Here is a 16275-nt window from a genome sequence, read left to right as displayed (position 1 = left end):
GACGGTAAAAATTGGAATTTTTTGAACCGTTTAATTTACTTATTTAAATTTTTAATTTAAATTAAAATATAATTTTATATGATAATTTTTTATTATAATAAAAAAATTAGATATAACTCTTTATAAAAATTTTTTATTATAATAAAATTTAAATTTTAAACTCGAAGAACAAAATGAACGGGGTCTTTATTCTTTTCTACCAGTGCACTTGTTGGGGTCCGAATTTCATTTGAATTCTGAAGCCATTTTTCTTGCATTTTGACCCACTTCAATTCCAATTTTGCAATTAAACCCACTTGTCATCAAATGTAATTACAATGAGAATGAACAATTATTTTGAAAGGAAACTAAATATAAATTACTAAAATTAAACTAAATAAACTAAAATAAATCTAATGAAAATCTAAATTAAAATAAAACTAAATCAAGTGAAGTAAAAACAAATGAAATTAAGTAAAATGAAAATTAAAAAAGTAAATTCAAAAAATTCAAAATTAAAGTAAAATAAATAAGTTAAAAGTCTCAAAAACTAGCCAATTTAAATGCACAAAAATAGTGCAAAACTCTACTTTTAATAGAGTTATCAGAAACTCTTCTGTGTAACTAGGAATAATAAAGGAAGGATTAGGACATTTCAATCAAAGATAACAACAAAAAAAGAAAAAAAAAATTGTTTTTGAAATTTTTACTTTTAATTATTTTCTCGCTTATACATGCTTAGTGTCATGGGCTTATTTCCTCACGAAAAATCTAGCGTTACTCATATTGTCATTTTCTACATTCACTATTTGACAAGTGAATTATATTATATTCATGTGTTAAACGGTAAATGTAAAAAGTGACAGAAGGAATAACAGAAAAAGCGACGTTAATATTTCTCATTTTCTAACCGTTTTCACCCTTGTGATGGCACTATGATCACTCCCCTCACTCTGCCAAATCCAACATGAACTAACCCACAAAGAAGCTAAAGAACCAATTGCAAGTAATCTCAAAATAAAAGAAAACACGTGTTTTGGGAATCACAAACATACAGTGCTCTTTTCTAGGTGCCTTGTATATGTTGTGTCTCTGCCTTAAATCTCATCATCTATGGTCTACAAAATATGTGTTAGTTGTGCTGAGACCCAGCCACAGGTTACTTATATATAAAAACACGACGTATTTGCTTCAAACTGAATGAAAGTTTATCTTTTCGATCTGTGATGAAGAAATTGTTCAAAAAGCTACTTCTACATTATATTTGTTTTGGATTATGCAACATAAAAACATATTAGACTTTTACGATTAATGGTCGTACAATTTTCGAGAAAAAGGTCAATAAAAATGGCTAATTCGAAGCTGGCCAAGGCTAGTTTGGTAAAACCAACCAAACCCCTATATAATCACATTTTCACTAGTGCTATATATATATAGGTTAAGCCACCTCATATAGTTACATACTAAAACAGCATTATACTAGCCAAGCTCAAGAAACCTTGCTTTAAACCCCTCATTCTCTCTCCCCCGGCGCCATAATTCTTCATGAAAATGGAAAAAACTGTGCACCAAAATCTTCATGTCTTTAAGCAATTCACAGATTCTCTATCACTAAAACTGGTTAGCCAATTGTTGCTCTCAGTTTCTGTGTTTACCCTTTTCTTTTCCCACTCGACTTTTCTTTCTTTTCTTCATTCTCTCAACTTTTGTTTCTCCACATTTCCTTACAAGCTTTTCACCCACACCATTGACAAAAACTGCATATTCCTTGTTTGCAATGGACTTCTCGTCTTCCTTGCGAAATATTCTAGTTTGGTCGGATTAGTGTCCTTGTCTGGCGATCAAGGCGAGTCGCATTCCAATGATATCGTAGACGGTTTTCGATCTGATCAGTCAATGTCACCGAAGAAAGAACTAAAGTTCTCGGAGAAAGAAGCTAATGTACCTGAAAGTATTGGCTCAGCAGAAAATGTTGCTTTAGAAGAAGGAAATGAAGAGGAGTGCTATTTCACCAACCAAGGAGAAACAGAAGTAGAAACAGAAAAGGCGATTATCGGAAGCAAAGAACGAGAGCAAAGAAGTGGGATTATGGATTCAAAAGAAGGAGAGACTCCATTAGTAAATGTTGCAGAAAAGGGAGAGGAGGACAATTGTTCGACGGATAGATTTCTTGCTGACCAAGGATTGGAAGAAGAAGAAGATGAAGATGATGATGATCAAGAGGACGAAGTCGAAAATGGAATGCTGAGTACAGAAGAATTAAACAAGAAGTTCGATGAGTTTATCAGAAGAATGAAGGATTGAAGCACAAAGACAGTTGATCATGGCCGTCTAATTATAAGAATCTCAAATGTTGGTCTTCTTCTTTCGCAGTGAAAATATATAGTGTAACGGCATGTAGACTAGTCTCTCTCATAATGTTGATGGTGATGAGCTAGGAATCGTTTGATTTTCCCTTCTGTTAGTTAGTTAGTAGTTAGTTGTGTGTGTATGTTTTATCTAGTAAAACGTTATTCCTCTTAATCTTCTTCCTTTTGGGATCAACTTGGTTGTAGTTATGTAGTGTATATAAGCATGCATTTGCTTCAAAATTTTCAAAGTTTATCTTCTTATAATGTCTATATTGATCCGTGATTTTAGAAGTTACTTGAAAACTTTCATATGATCAAAATTCAACATAAAACTTACTAGACTTAAACAATTATGTTCTCACATTTTTAAGGGGAGAAAAAACACAACAACAGGATAAGGGATGATGGTTGGGACAAAAAAAAAAAAAAAAACCTCAAAAATCTGATTGATAGAAAGTCAACCAAACAGAAATGACCTATTGATGTTACATATTTTATATGGACTGATGCAATACTTTAGAGTATTCATTATTGTAGTAGGTACAAGGAGGACCACATGAAAATGATACTTTAGATGGAGGAGCGCCTAAGACAAAATGAATTAATTTAACTTGATTTGTCTGATATGAAGCTAACTTCAGTCCATATTACTTATCTTCTGCAGTTACCCTTTGCTTTTAAGTTCTTCTATTTAGAAACAAAAGGCAAATAAAGATGAATTAACTTCGTTGATAGAGCTAATTAAGGTCAACCTCCAAAAACCTTTTCAGATATGGTTTAACACAGATCCAATAGAAAATGCTAGTAGAACTTAAGTTTGTGCTTTTATAATGTTATCGGCCTATTTGGTAGAACTTCTTAGAAATAGTTTTTAGTTTTATGGGGCAAAAAGCTACTTCTCTAAGCATTCAATTCAAATGATCTGTTAGAAGAGCTTAATATTAAAATCACAAAATATGATTTCTTTAAAAAACTCTTTTAAATAGATTTTGAAATTTTTATCATAATTTCAATAAGACATTTTAAATTTTATTCTAACATTTTTGTTGCTTTAAATTCATTGTCACCCGTTAATTACTTTTAAAACGTAATTCTAAACACTTATTGAGAAGTCACAGTTTTTATTTTTTTTCTTCTACTGACCAAAAAAATAAAAATAAAAACTCTGCGAAATGAGTCAAACTCAGTACATCTAATGAGCTTAGAGAGATCAAATTAAGGATTAACACAAAACTAGATTTCCTTGTAGTTTAAAGTTGAGCAATTTGTTATCTAAAGTTAAAAGCAGTAAGCAATCCTTCTTTTCTTGAAAATCTCATAGAAAGATGATTTTGACGGTCACAATTTTTTCAGTGTTCTCTCGTCTCCATTATTAGCTTTGCAACAAAAAAAGCAAGAGTGATAATAACTGTCAAAAACTTAAACAAGACTTTACACGTGTTTGAGATGTGTGCAGCCAAATTCACCCTTGTCATGTGTTGATACCAGAATTTCTCACACACCGATGGCCCACCGGCGAAGTATTGTCCCCACTTGGGCCCGCCGTGGAGGACAATATCTCACTGTTGTATGCCAAGAGTCCCACATCGGTTGGAGACGGGGGTCTGGAGAGGTATATGTACCAGAGTGTCAACCCCTCCTACCAGCGAGGCGCTCCTAAGGGAGACAAAACTCCCTCATGGGAAATCCATTGGGCATAAGTGGAGACAATACCTCGACGGGGGTGGGGTCAGGAGAGCGCCCCACGGGGAGAGTGCCGGCCCCTCACCCCAGCGAGGCGCCTTTTACGAAGGGACAAAATCCCACCCGTCACGGCGGGCCCAAGTGGGGACAATACTTCACCGGTGGGCCATCGGTATGTGAGAAATTCTGGTATCAACATCATGTATCAACAAAATTCACGTCCACATATTAGGGGAGCAAAAAGAGGAAAAAAAAGAAAATGAATGTAGATTGACAAAAAGTTTCACCTCTTCATAAAAACATTTATTTACCTCACCAAAAACAACAATGAAATTTAGGAAGACCTTTACATTCTTTATTCTAAACTTTCTTTCTTTTGGCATACCAAGCCAACATATTTTCTTGTGATGATTTCCAGCACTTAATTTGGTTATAGTGTCCATGAGAGTGAACCAAATATTTTAAAAAGCTTCAAAATACTTTTGTTTTAAGGGATTATATCCGGTATTTTTTTTCTTTTTTAAGAACACTTGTATTTATTTTATTTATCAATCATTAAATTTATATTAAATTTAATCAAAAATTAAATTAAATTTAAAAAATAATATAAATTTAACAGATAATAAGTAAAAAACACCTGTGTTTAAAAAAAATAAGAACACTAAAAAAATTTCTTTCATTAAAAGCTAAAGCTGAAAGAGACAGAAATTGCCATTTTACTCATATTTTACAATCCCTAGGCCAAAGAGTGAATGAACTTTTACACTTTGTCCTGTGGTTGAAAAATCAGGAGCTTTCATTTTTACCACACTTCTAATTAAATATTCAAGGTTCACATCACAAAGAAAGTTCTTTCCAAATGGGTCCTCCTCAAACTGAAAAATCATTGTCAACATGAAAGAGACATGTTTGATTCTCCTACTCTAGAACTCGCCAATGAAGAAAAAGTAGCACTTTGCTAGGTGCCCACCAAACTTAAATGAGTTGATCAAACAAAAATTAGAGAGATGTGCACAACACCAGCAAAGTTTGTACCTCCATTTTTCATATGAAGCAATGAAGAACTACCATAAATTGAAAAACTAAGGCCCCGTTCATTTCACCGATTCGAGTTTAGAATTCGAGTTTTACTACAGTAAAAAGCTCTAAAAAACATCACATTTAACTTTTTTGCTACAGTAAAAAGTACTCACATAAAATCACATCTCAACTCGAATTAAAAACTTAAATCAGCGAACTAAACGAGCCCTGAAGTGCAAATGTAAAGATCAGAAGAACAGGAACAAGATGGTCACAGGAAATGCATTGGGGCGTTCATGTGACCATCTTGAGAATTTGATTGAGGTGGCACGTGCAAATGTAAACGTGTGTGGTCACAGGAAATGTAAAGTGCAAATGACCATTTTGGACGTGTCTCGGCTTGCCTGACCCATTATTGAGAATTTGATTGAGGTTGTATGATTGAATCATTCTAACCTCGAGATGGACAAAGGAAAGGAAGAAGCTAAGATGGTTCAATTCTTGGTTTCAATAATGGAGTTTCTGCGATCAATAATGAAGTGGGGTCTGTGCATTGAATAGTTAGCCACTTCAAAGCAGAACCTAAGCTTGATTTTGCAAAGTGTGAGAATAAGGATTTTCATGAAGAATAAATGTTTGTACAACTACTATTACATGAGTAACACTTCAGCTTTCAATAATTTGCATGGGACCCCAGAAACGATATTATATACTCAACAGCTTTTGGTGGTTCTTCCTAGATGATATGACTCACTAATGTGATCAAAAAATTGATAGACATGGAGATCTAGAACCAACCCTCGCGATTGAGGATTTTGATATTCTAAGAATCTGCCACTCCATAAGATTTAGAATATTATTCATCGACCTTCGGTACTTTTTTTCACGAGTTTTGAATCACAATTCAAATCTTTTTGCTACAGTATTTTCTCTCACAAAAGATTTGAATTTCTATTCAAACTTGTGAAATGTGAACCAAACAGGCATCATGTTTTCCTAACTTCTACCAAAATGTTCAGTAGTATTATTATGTACCATGTCCAATTTCGGATATTTAGGTGAAACAAATAAATAGTGAATACTAATTGGAATTGATAATGATAAGTCCTAGTTTTACATTATTGAGTCTTTGATGTGTACTTGTACCTTGATTTGCTTGTTGCACGTTCATCCACAACCCATTTCAAGTAAGCCAACTATGCAGCTCTTCTGTAAATCAAACTAGCTTATCAATAGGGTCTTTGACATTAACAACCCAAGAAAATTTTCAGCTAATTATGATATTTCCTTGTTCAATAAGTGACCATTAAGGTGAAGTGGCTAAGTCAACTTTAACCATGTTCCGATAATTGTAGGTCACTGACTCTGAATGCATGGTGTAGGAAGCAAATGGTTATGTGGAAGTAAGATGTTTCAGAAAAAAAAAACACTGCATTTTTCACTTAAATTGTTTGCTTGTTTCAATAGATGCTTAACCACTTGTTTTAGATGTTTATCTGGATTTCACTAATGAGCTATTTGACTTGACAATGTCTAGTTGCCTATGAACACTTACGAATTCGTAAATGTGTTCTTTGGGCCATTTGATGTAAAAGGTACAGAACAACAAGAAGAAGAGAAGTAGAGAAATTACTCATCTCAAATTTAACTTTTCGAGCTTTAATTTCTTTACATTGTGTCCAATAGTCATTAAGAATTCACTTCAAGAATAATCTGCGAGAGATCCCTAATTGTGCTCTCTGGTTTGCTGAAATTTCAATCTTGCTTATAAAACTTTTTGCTGACGGCTCCATCATATCTAGGCTACTAAGAAATAACATAGACTATAAAGATGTTAGATGTTATAGGTATATTCCACCTTGAATTTTAGAAGGTATGTACTCCGCTGACAAGAACGACAACACGCGCGCAGACAATGCTTCTATCTCAAATTTCACTCCTCTTTGCAGCATCAGCTCAAGCTCCAATCTTTTAAGGCCAAAGATATAATTCCACATTATAAATAATTAAGCCTGTTATACCAGGATGTCACCTCAGAGAGCGCGTGTGAGTTTTACCTCCATTTCGGCACTTCTCTTTGTAGGTAGCATCTGAGTAAGATCGCTTCAGATTTCCTCTTGTCTGACAATGAAACCAAGTCATAATTGGTTAAGATTACAACTACAAGAAAGCCCTTATGAGAGTAATAATTTCCTTCCTACCTTCAGCTGTCAAAGGAAGAAGACACTGGTTTGGAAGGTTGTACTTCTCAGAATCCGAAGGAAAAGCTCCAAGCCAGTTCATCTCTGGGATCCTTAAAAGTTTTGCATCATATGCCATTTGCTTGCAGAGCAGAAAAATGAGTCAAAATTGGATAGAAACAAAAAAAGTATTATACGAAAGCAAAAAGCAAAAGAACTGACTTATTTTCACACCCCTTAAATCTTCAATAATTCGCTCTAGGAGTCAGTAAATGGGTCACACATGTAGATAACAATAAATTTGGATAGTTTGATCAAAACGTCTAACCATAGAACCGAATCGGTATGTGGCCAGGATGTCAAAACCGTAAGGATCACAATCTACTAAGCAGTAGGTGGGGAGACGCAAAGTGTCAATAAGAAGGCGCAAGAACCTGGTAGACATCAATGCAGCTTACGTAAAGTTAATTGAAAAGAAACTACAGAAAGATATTATGGCTATTCATTTAAGAAAATTGTAGGGACTTTCTACCTCCTTGTGGGAATATCAGGATACCCTCTTCCCTATAATATAAAAAAGTTGCAATGAGCACATAGTTAAAGCCTGTTTAAGAATTCACAAGACTTAAAAGAGCATACGTACTGTGATAACAATGCAGCGGTTTTTGTTGCAGAACTGGTCATTTGCCAATCGTTCAAACACTACATAGAAGATTACACAACCACGCTTGATTGATAAAAATGCAACTACTAACCACAAGAATGTTTGCTGACAAAAAAAAAAAAAAAAAAAAAGAGTACCTGTTTCTTTCTCCACCACAAGAATGTATTGGGCAACACTGACTATATCTGCAGGCTTAGAGTTAAAGGTAAAACCTCCATAAAAATTTGAGCAAATTCATCATAAAACACATCGGAGAATTAAAACCTCATACTGGCAAATACTACATGTCAATATAGAAATTTTAGCCCTTAATATAAGTTGTTATTTGAATCATGTTTTACTGTTCTCCGGATACCTTTAACTTCTTCAACGTGTACAGGAATAGGGTGAGCCTGTGAGTGGACCAAATGCAGATATCAACTTAAATACAGAGGAAAAGAAAATATGTCATCAGATCCATCAATAATGTCCTGCAGTCTTACAATGCTGGGCCTATTTATGCAGTCAAACTTCTTCTCGGATTCTGAGAATCTTAGCCATCCCATTACCAACCTACAACGAGAAAGATATTAGTTAACATTGAGAGTTTTCTTTTCTTTCTTTTCTTTAAATTTTTTTATAAGTAGTTTCAATGAAACTAACGGTACCAAATGCACGCAAATGGGATTCTGCTTATAATTCAGTTGGCTACGAGCAAAGTTAATTAACATGAGAAGGAAACAGATGTTGACAGACCAAGAAAAAAATCATCCAATCAAATAAAAAAATTGATTCAAATCTACCATTTCAAACAAAATGAAACAGAAATGCATAAACTTGTCACATAACGTGAGCTCCAGTCCATACCCTTTTCCAACAGAAACCTGTCATAAGGATGAAACATGAAGTATATCAGTATGCAACCTTTAAGGCCATTTATGCATGCAGGTGCAGCCTAAGAAGTATCGGCGAAACAACTTCTAAAGTATTGACAAGCATAATTTTACTTCTTTCTACCATTATCCTTAGAGGAATAAAAATCAACACACGTGGTGAACAGATGTTGCATTAACTTAAGAAACAAAGTTCATAAATTCATATGAAAGGAGGCAAAAAGTAATCAGAAAGATCACCATCTTGATTAGTCATCCTTTTTCTGGAGACAAATAGTCTCAAATTTGGTTATGAAGAATATATCTCATAAGTCTAACGTATGAAGCCTACTCACCACATTTAAATTGTGCCTACTACACTGCAGAAGTATGCATATTTCATTGATTGCCCGGTCCACAACCGACTGCTCTGCAATGCAAATAAGCAGAAAAACATTACTACAAGAAAACTAAAGGACATTAAATGGAAGCCCATATGAACATCTTCAAATAGACGAACTCAAACTTTTCAACTTTTGAAAGAATCATGTCTGTCTTCCAGGGTATAGCAAGTCATACATTTTGAATACTAAAACCAAATACAAAATCACCAGAAAATTCATACATTATGAATACTGAAAACCAAAACACAAAATCACCTGAAAATACTGCAGGGTGCATGTAATATATATCTCTTTTAGACCCATGTTTGTTTTCTTGCAGAAGTTTCTGGACAATCAATAGAACCCTCAGCAGAACATCTGAAAGGAAATCAAACGCAACACATAATATAAGATATCAAGAACAAATCTATATTCATAAAATCCCTTTTTATTCTTTTCACTACAATAAAAAGATAAGAGGGATACAACATGGCGTACCCAAATAATCCGAGAGTTTATAACTATATTATACAGAGTCCAAAAAAATGTCACAAAACTCTTTAATTTGTTTTTCCAAAGTCCAAAACGAACTTTTTCTAATATGAGATGTAGATCTTGTGATAGCACATCAAACACCACCCACGTATAAACCACTGGTTATTTAGTAGAGTGGTAAGGCAAGTCGTTCTCCTCGACGTGGTCTTTGGTTTGAGTCAGTTCAACCACGATGGACAAAATACTATGCTACATAGGAAAGACTCCCTCCATAGGATTATCTGGATTTGCCACTCTCAATCTTTATAATCTCTTTTCTTGGAACACACACACACACACACACATAACCCACCTATAGACCACCGGTCACTTGACGGGGTGATAAGACTACTCATCCTCCTCGACATGGTCTTGGGTTTGCGTCATTCCTAATTCCTACCACACTAAGGGCTTGTTTGATTGGTATACTTAAATCATGATTTGACTTCTGCTACAATGTTTATTATCTCACAAAGAATTTAAATTAAAAAATTTTCTCTTTCACAAAGTCCCCGCCAATGAATCAAAATCACTTACTTGAATACGGGCCCTAAATGAAGGTTCTATCCAACATGGGGAAGCACTGCCCCTCTGGGATTATCTAAACACGCCACTCTCAATCCTTATAACTGCTTTTCTTTAGTAAAAAATAAATAAATAAAATAAACACGCGCACGCACAACTCACCTATTCTATGAACATGACTTTCCCTCTGAAAAGTAAGAATTTCCCTCCCTTTGGGCAAATCATAGCTACAACAACTGCATAAATCAACAGTTCTCTATAATTATCAAATTCTATAAATAAAACAGCTTTATAGTTCAATTTATGATTCTCATTGCCAATATGATCAACACTTTCCGATAATTGACGAACAAGAAAAAACTCAAAGTTAATTGATTATCACTCAACTAAACAACTATAAAAGCACTAAAAAATGGTGAATTTAGACGAGAAATGATCGAACCAGATAGCGTTGGGATTCGTGCAGTAGTTACTGAACCGATGAATGGAGATGACTGGAGATCGTCCATTGCTGAGATCTTCGACCAGAGCTCGTGTAAATTCTGGAAGAAAAAAAAAAGAAAAAAAAAACCAAATAAATTGAAACTGAAATTGAAATTAAAAAGAAAAGATTGAAATTTGAAGGAGATGAATTTCCATTTGGATTTGGTCGCAAAAGTTTATTATTGGATTGACCTCTGATTCTCTTGAGCAGATCGCTCGGCTCTGAACTTCGCCTCCGATACTTTCCCTCCATTTTTTACGTTTAGCCGTTAATGAGCTTTCACAAATCACAAATATATGTTTTTTATGTGTTAGCTATCACTATCTATAGTTTGAAAAAATCAAAATAAATGGCATTTATTATTATTATTATTATTATTATTAAAAAAGTGTCATTTATTAGTCTTCATTTTTAGGGTTTTTAACGCATTTATCTCTTAAATTTATCGTGATTTATTAATTTTTCTCTAAACTTTTAATTCTAGCTAGTTATTCTTTTTATTTGTAAAATTGTTATAAAATGTCTCATTTTGAAGATAATTGTGTTAAATTAGTATCAAAAAACACGTTCAGTTAAAAATTTCAATAGTAGAATTCAAATGTAACTTATCTCAACTTTTAATCTCTAAAATTTATTAAAAATTTTGAACAAATTTAGTTAAATATGGTACACTTTAACAAATTTATAAGTCTGGGATAACTTGACAAAATTAAAAGTTTAGAGAGTAATTTGTTATACAACAATAAATTCGGGGACAATTATGCCAAAAAACCATTATTTTTAAAATATGCTATTATCCAGTTTACAAATTTATTGTTTTTAAGTAAATTAGTCCCTAACTTCTTTTTTTATTTTTTCCTAATCCTAAAATTGAAAATGATAAGCAAAAACAGGAAGTATTTATCCGGTCTAAACTTCTTTTTTGATAATTCTTTCCAAAGAATAGCACATTCTTAAGGATTTTAGGATCTACAATTTTTTCATTGAAATTTATAGTTTTAATAATTTATTCATGAATCAAAATATTTGTTTACTTATTTCACATTCTATAGTGGTAATAAATTCGACACGTTCAGATTTTATTCTAACTTTATTTTTTTAAAAACTATATAAAATATAATTTTTTATTCAAAGGTAGGGATTTGGCAAATTATTTTCGAAAATAGTTTTACCAAAATTAAATAATTAACTCCCTGAAAATTAAAATAATAATAATAATAATTAAAGAGCTGTTTAGAGGCCCAAAAAATAAATAATTTGATAATGCTTTTCTTCAAATCATGGCCTCCCTTTTAACACTGGATTAAACCCGAAGTTTCCCACGTCTTGACTTTTAATTTAATTGAAAAAAGAAAAAAACAAACAAACAAAAATGAATATAATGAGTAACCGCATTATTTTAGAAGGATGTGGGTCGTTCTAGATTTTCTCGGAAAGTTCTGCTGATAATTTCTTACAACGGAAAAAACTGCTCTTCAGACTACGACAAATTCAAACCAGCTTCCACAGGTAAAACTGAAATCTCTCACTCATTACTCTAAAACTTTCTTCTTTACTGTTTAGTGGAATTTCACTCTGTTTACAACTTCAATGGAAATCAATTTAGAGAGCTTAAATAAATTCAGTTTCATTTTTATTTACTGTATTTTCCCCTTTTCCCTTGGTTTTCTTCCCGTTATTAAAGATTTTTCCTTTCTCATTTTTTTAAAATAAATGGAAAGATTTTGAATCTGACCCAGTTCGTTATTTCAGTTGATCTTTCAAACCCATTTCGGTTTTTTTTTTTTTTTTTTTTTTTTTTTTTTTTTTTTTTTTAAGGATGATTACTTTGCCTGCTTAGTGGTAATCAGTAATCACTGATATATCTTGATTTTCAACCCAATAAATCATTACACTAGATGCTAGTTCTTGGGTCTTCTGTGATTTAAATAAATTAATGGACAGTGAAATTCACGGTTTATTTATTTATAATTGGAAATATGGAATGTTCTGAATTCAGATGATTTTTTTGTTTCTTATTGTATTCTCTTGGTTTCATTAATAGATTACTTGAATGCAATGAGCATATGGAAATTTAAACAATTTTGCACTTATGCTTTGTTTCATCTAACCGGTGCAACTTTGTTTCCAAATTTTGTTTAAGCTTCTCGATCGAGATTTTTAGGATTGTGGTGATTTGATCAATTCAAAGTAGTTGAATTGAGGAATTTGCTAACTAGTCCCGCTTGGACTCTATTATGTTTTAGGGCAGATATTCACTTGTCCAAATCGTCAAAATGGCTAGTATTGATGTAAGACAACCCTTGCTTTCGGGACGAACAGATCTCAATCCTCAGACGAGGAGTAAAGACACCCCAAAGAGAAAAAGATTCCGCCGCAGCAAAAGTGCTCCCCTCGCAGATTTTGTTCCCTTTGAGAAAACAAGCATTGGCTCAGATCCTCAGTCTAATGCCATTTTCGGGAATATACACCCGAACATCTGCAAAGTGTTCATGTTCTTGGCTTTCTACTTGAGTGCTGCCACCGTTTGCTTTTACATTGTTAGGAACCAAATCACGGGAAAGAAGACTAATGGAGTTCTCGACGCAGTTTATTTCTGCATCGTCACAATGACGACTGTTGGATATGGGGACCTAGTACCTAGCAGTGATGCTGCAAAAGTGCTCGCATGTGCCTTTGTGTTCACGGGAATGGCTCTAGTCTGTTTGATACTTAGCAACGCAGCGGACTATTTGGTAGAGAAGCAGGAAATACTGCTTGTTAGAGCCTTGCACCTGCGTAAAAAAGTTGCTTACACTGAAATTCTGAAAGAGGCTGCGATGAACCGAACCAGATACAAGTGCATTCTGGCTTTTGTAATTCTTTTAGTGCTTATGATCACTGGAACTATATTTCTGTCCACGGTCGAAAAGTTGGACCTTGTGGATGCATTTTACTGTGTTTGTTCCACCATAACGACTCTAGGGTATGGAGATAAGAGCTTCTCAACTAAAGGAGGGCGTGTTTTTGCCGTGTTCTGGATACTGATAAGTACCATTTGTTTAGCTCAGTTTTTCCTCTATATTGCTGAGCTCAACACTGAAAACAGGCAAAGGGAATTGGTCGAGTGGGTTCTAACTCGAAAGGTGACGAATCTGGATTTGGAGGCAGCTGATCTTGATCACGATGGGAATGTCGAGTAAGTTGATGTTCTTGTATGAATTGGATTTCCTGTTTAATAACTCTTTTAGGCCTAGTTTAGGATTCGTATGCTTTTAAAAGAAGCACTATTTTCTTTGCTGGCAATGATTCATACCATGAAAATTAATCAGGAATATCATGAATACACACGTCTCAAAATCCTGTAGATTCTGTAAAACTAAATTTTAGTTTCATGGTATGTCAAAGCTTGGAATACAATCATGAAGTTGAAAGTACCAGAGATTCCTAGAGGCATACCGTCAGAAAAGCTTCCTTGACTAATTGGATAGATCAAGAAAATAGCAGTAGCAACCGCAACAGGAACTGAATATGCAACAGCAATCCAAGGGCGCATACCCGGACGGAAACTAAGTTCCCACTCACGACCCATATAACAAGCTACACCTTGACACTAGCTTTTCATGACATGTATCATTTTGCTTTACTTATAACAAAAGCAGAAGTAGAAAACTAGAAGTTAGTAGTTTAAAATGCAGCTTCTCAAAACAACTTGTGGCCCGTTTGGGAGATATATTCAAACTCATGATTCTTGATTTTGATGTTTGAAATTCAAATTTTATGTGAGAGCTTTACACTGTAGTAGAGTCAATGATTTGAGTTTGAGTATATGAAACGAACGACTCCATAATGCATAGGCGTATGTGAAAAGTGCTTTTGCTCACTTTTATTCTGATTGTATCGCTTTTCCGCAAAGTGCTTTTCAACCCTCTGAAAACCATGCCAGGCTGAATCTTACCACATGAGGCCGTTTGGTTCATGGGCTCATCCGGTTTTGAACCCATGAACAAGTTTGAGCCAATGTCTGGTTCAATTTTTCTTAACCTGGGCTGTCGGTTTAGAATTCATCCTAGATGAGTTTTGGCGAACTTACCACCCCTTAGTTTCTAGAAAATTTAATAAAATGTTGGCTAAATAAATAATTACACACTTTGAATTCATGTAATCAAACAACGGTTTAGACTCTATTCCTTATTCGGACCGCTATTTAAACCACAAAGGATATTGATTGTTGGACTTGCTTGTTCTCACAGGGCTGCTGAGTTTGTATTATATAAGCTGAAAGAGATGGGGAAGATAACCCAGGATGATATATCACTTATAATGGAGGAGTTTGATGATCTTGATGTGGATCAATCGGGAAGTTTGTCTGCATCTGATATAATCCTTGCTCAATCATCTGAAACTGATCAGAAATAACTTAACTGTCATTATGCTTCTTAACTTACAGGTACCATTTCATGTCTGTAATTTATTAATATGTCATGAGAGTTTCCATAATATATAACTGCCCTCATACTGATGTTTTATTTTACAGTTGTGATTCAAAACATAATGCTTATGTATGTATACTTTTCTATAGAAACATGGGAGAATACTATGATCTTCCTGAATCATTTTGTTATACAAGCAACAGCTTTTTGCATTATTGATCTGTTATTAGTCTTAATAGTCCAATTATTTTTGCATTATTGATCTGTTATTAGTCTTAATAGTCCAATTAGCGTACATAGGAGTTCTTGCGATTACGAAACTAAATATCGACGGTTTTATTTTTTTTATTTCTTATCTTTTGAAATTCTCCTAAATATAGGCCCTTGATGCAGATAACACGAAGGAAAAACATCGTTGTCTAAACATTTACCTACATGTTTTACATAATTTTTTATATTTTTACCAACATTGAGCGATACATTCTAAAACTTAAGCACTTAATATTTTTGATATTTTCATTCTTGATTTTGATCAATTGGAAAGGTTAAAAAGTTACATTGTTATGAGTTGAAAGATAACTTATATATAGTAACATAACTGGAACGATCTCTCACAGATCGTCATAGTTATTTTAACTTCCAAACATTTACTTCTTAAAGAATATGAAAAATAGTTAAACTTAAAATACTTTACTTTGAATTACTTAAAGAAAACCTAGAATTTCTTTTTTTTTTTTAAATAACATATTATAACTTTAAATATTTTGAACTTCCTCAAAGAAAAAAAAATAATCTTTCGGTTCAACTTAATTATTAAAAAAAATTCATATTGTGAAATAAACTCAAAAAAAATCTAAAATATTCTTCAAACTAAAACCACCATAAACCAAAGTTCTAAAACAATGAACAGTAAAAATTAAAACTTGATTTAAATTTAAGCATTTTTATTACATGATCGTTTCTCTCATTTTCTTATCACGCATAGCTCGCATCCGCTCTAAGATCTTCTATGGCTACATCTTACCATTTAGATTGTCTGCAACATAAAATAACTTATATAAGCAAGAGCTTAGTAAGACACTTAATTCTCACAAATGTAAATAAACATTTTTATTCATCAACAATAAACGTTATCATGAGAATAATTATTTTTGAACATATTTTAACTTTAAAATCCATTATATATTGGGTCCGACGTTGTACCATCAT

General features: G+C 33.4%; 3 protein-coding genes across 5 annotated transcripts; 2 read left to right on the top strand and 1 right to left on the bottom strand.

The window, feature by feature from the left end:
• The first annotated feature begins 1459 nt into the window (after window positions 1-1459).
• LOC21401209 (protein bfr2) lies at window positions 1460-2576 on the top strand. The gene has a single exon (XM_010090159.2). It carries the CDS (start codon window positions 1525-1527, stop codon window positions 2281-2283), a length of 759 nt encoding a protein of 252 aa, XP_010088461.2. The 5' UTR covers window positions 1460-1524; the 3' UTR covers window positions 2284-2576.
• Window positions 2577-6716: 4140 nt separating this feature from the next.
• Window positions 6717-10906, bottom strand: LOC21401208 (meiotic recombination protein SPO11-1). Its single transcript, XM_024171692.1, has 15 exons — window positions 10846-10906; window positions 10613-10712; window positions 10333-10406; window positions 9388-9489; window positions 9085-9158; window positions 8724-8740; window positions 8360-8429; window positions 8233-8269; window positions 8015-8062; window positions 7857-7915; window positions 7746-7777; window positions 7542-7647; window positions 7235-7355; window positions 7091-7154; window positions 6717-7001 (listed from the first exon to the last, which is right to left on the bottom strand). Exons 1-15 carry the CDS (start codon window positions 10904-10906, stop codon window positions 6875-6877), a joined length of 1092 nt encoding a protein of 363 aa, XP_024027460.1. The 3' UTR covers window positions 6717-6874.
• Window positions 10907-12043: 1137 nt separating this feature from the next.
• LOC21401207 (two-pore potassium channel 1) lies at window positions 12044-15241 on the top strand. 3 transcript variants are annotated; one of them, XM_010090157.2, is made up of 3 exons: window positions 12044-12163; window positions 12906-13832; window positions 14887-15241. In XM_010090157.2, the coding sequence occupies exons 2-3, from the start codon at window positions 12931-12933 to the stop codon at window positions 15050-15052; spliced, it is 1068 nt and encodes a 355-aa protein (XP_010088459.1). In that variant the 5' UTR covers window positions 12044-12163; window positions 12906-12930; the 3' UTR covers window positions 15053-15241. The 3 variants fall into 3 exon arrangements, with proteins under 3 accessions (XP_010088459.1, XP_024027352.1, XP_024027360.1); XM_024171584.1 differs by having other exon boundaries at window positions 12901-13832; XM_024171592.1 differs by lacking the exon at window positions 14887-15241 and adding an exon at window positions 14042-14239 and having other exon boundaries at window positions 12901-13832.
• The last annotated feature ends 1034 nt before the right edge of the window (window positions 15242-16275 follow it).

Source organism: Morus notabilis, unplaced genomic scaffold (assembly GCF_000414095.1).
Source record: "Morus notabilis unplaced genomic scaffold, ASM41409v2 Scaffold1185, whole genome shotgun sequence".
NCBI classification, from domain to species: domain Eukaryota; kingdom Viridiplantae; phylum Streptophyta; class Magnoliopsida; order Rosales; family Moraceae; genus Morus; species Morus notabilis.
This window is presented reverse-complemented; position numbering and strand designations above follow the sequence as displayed.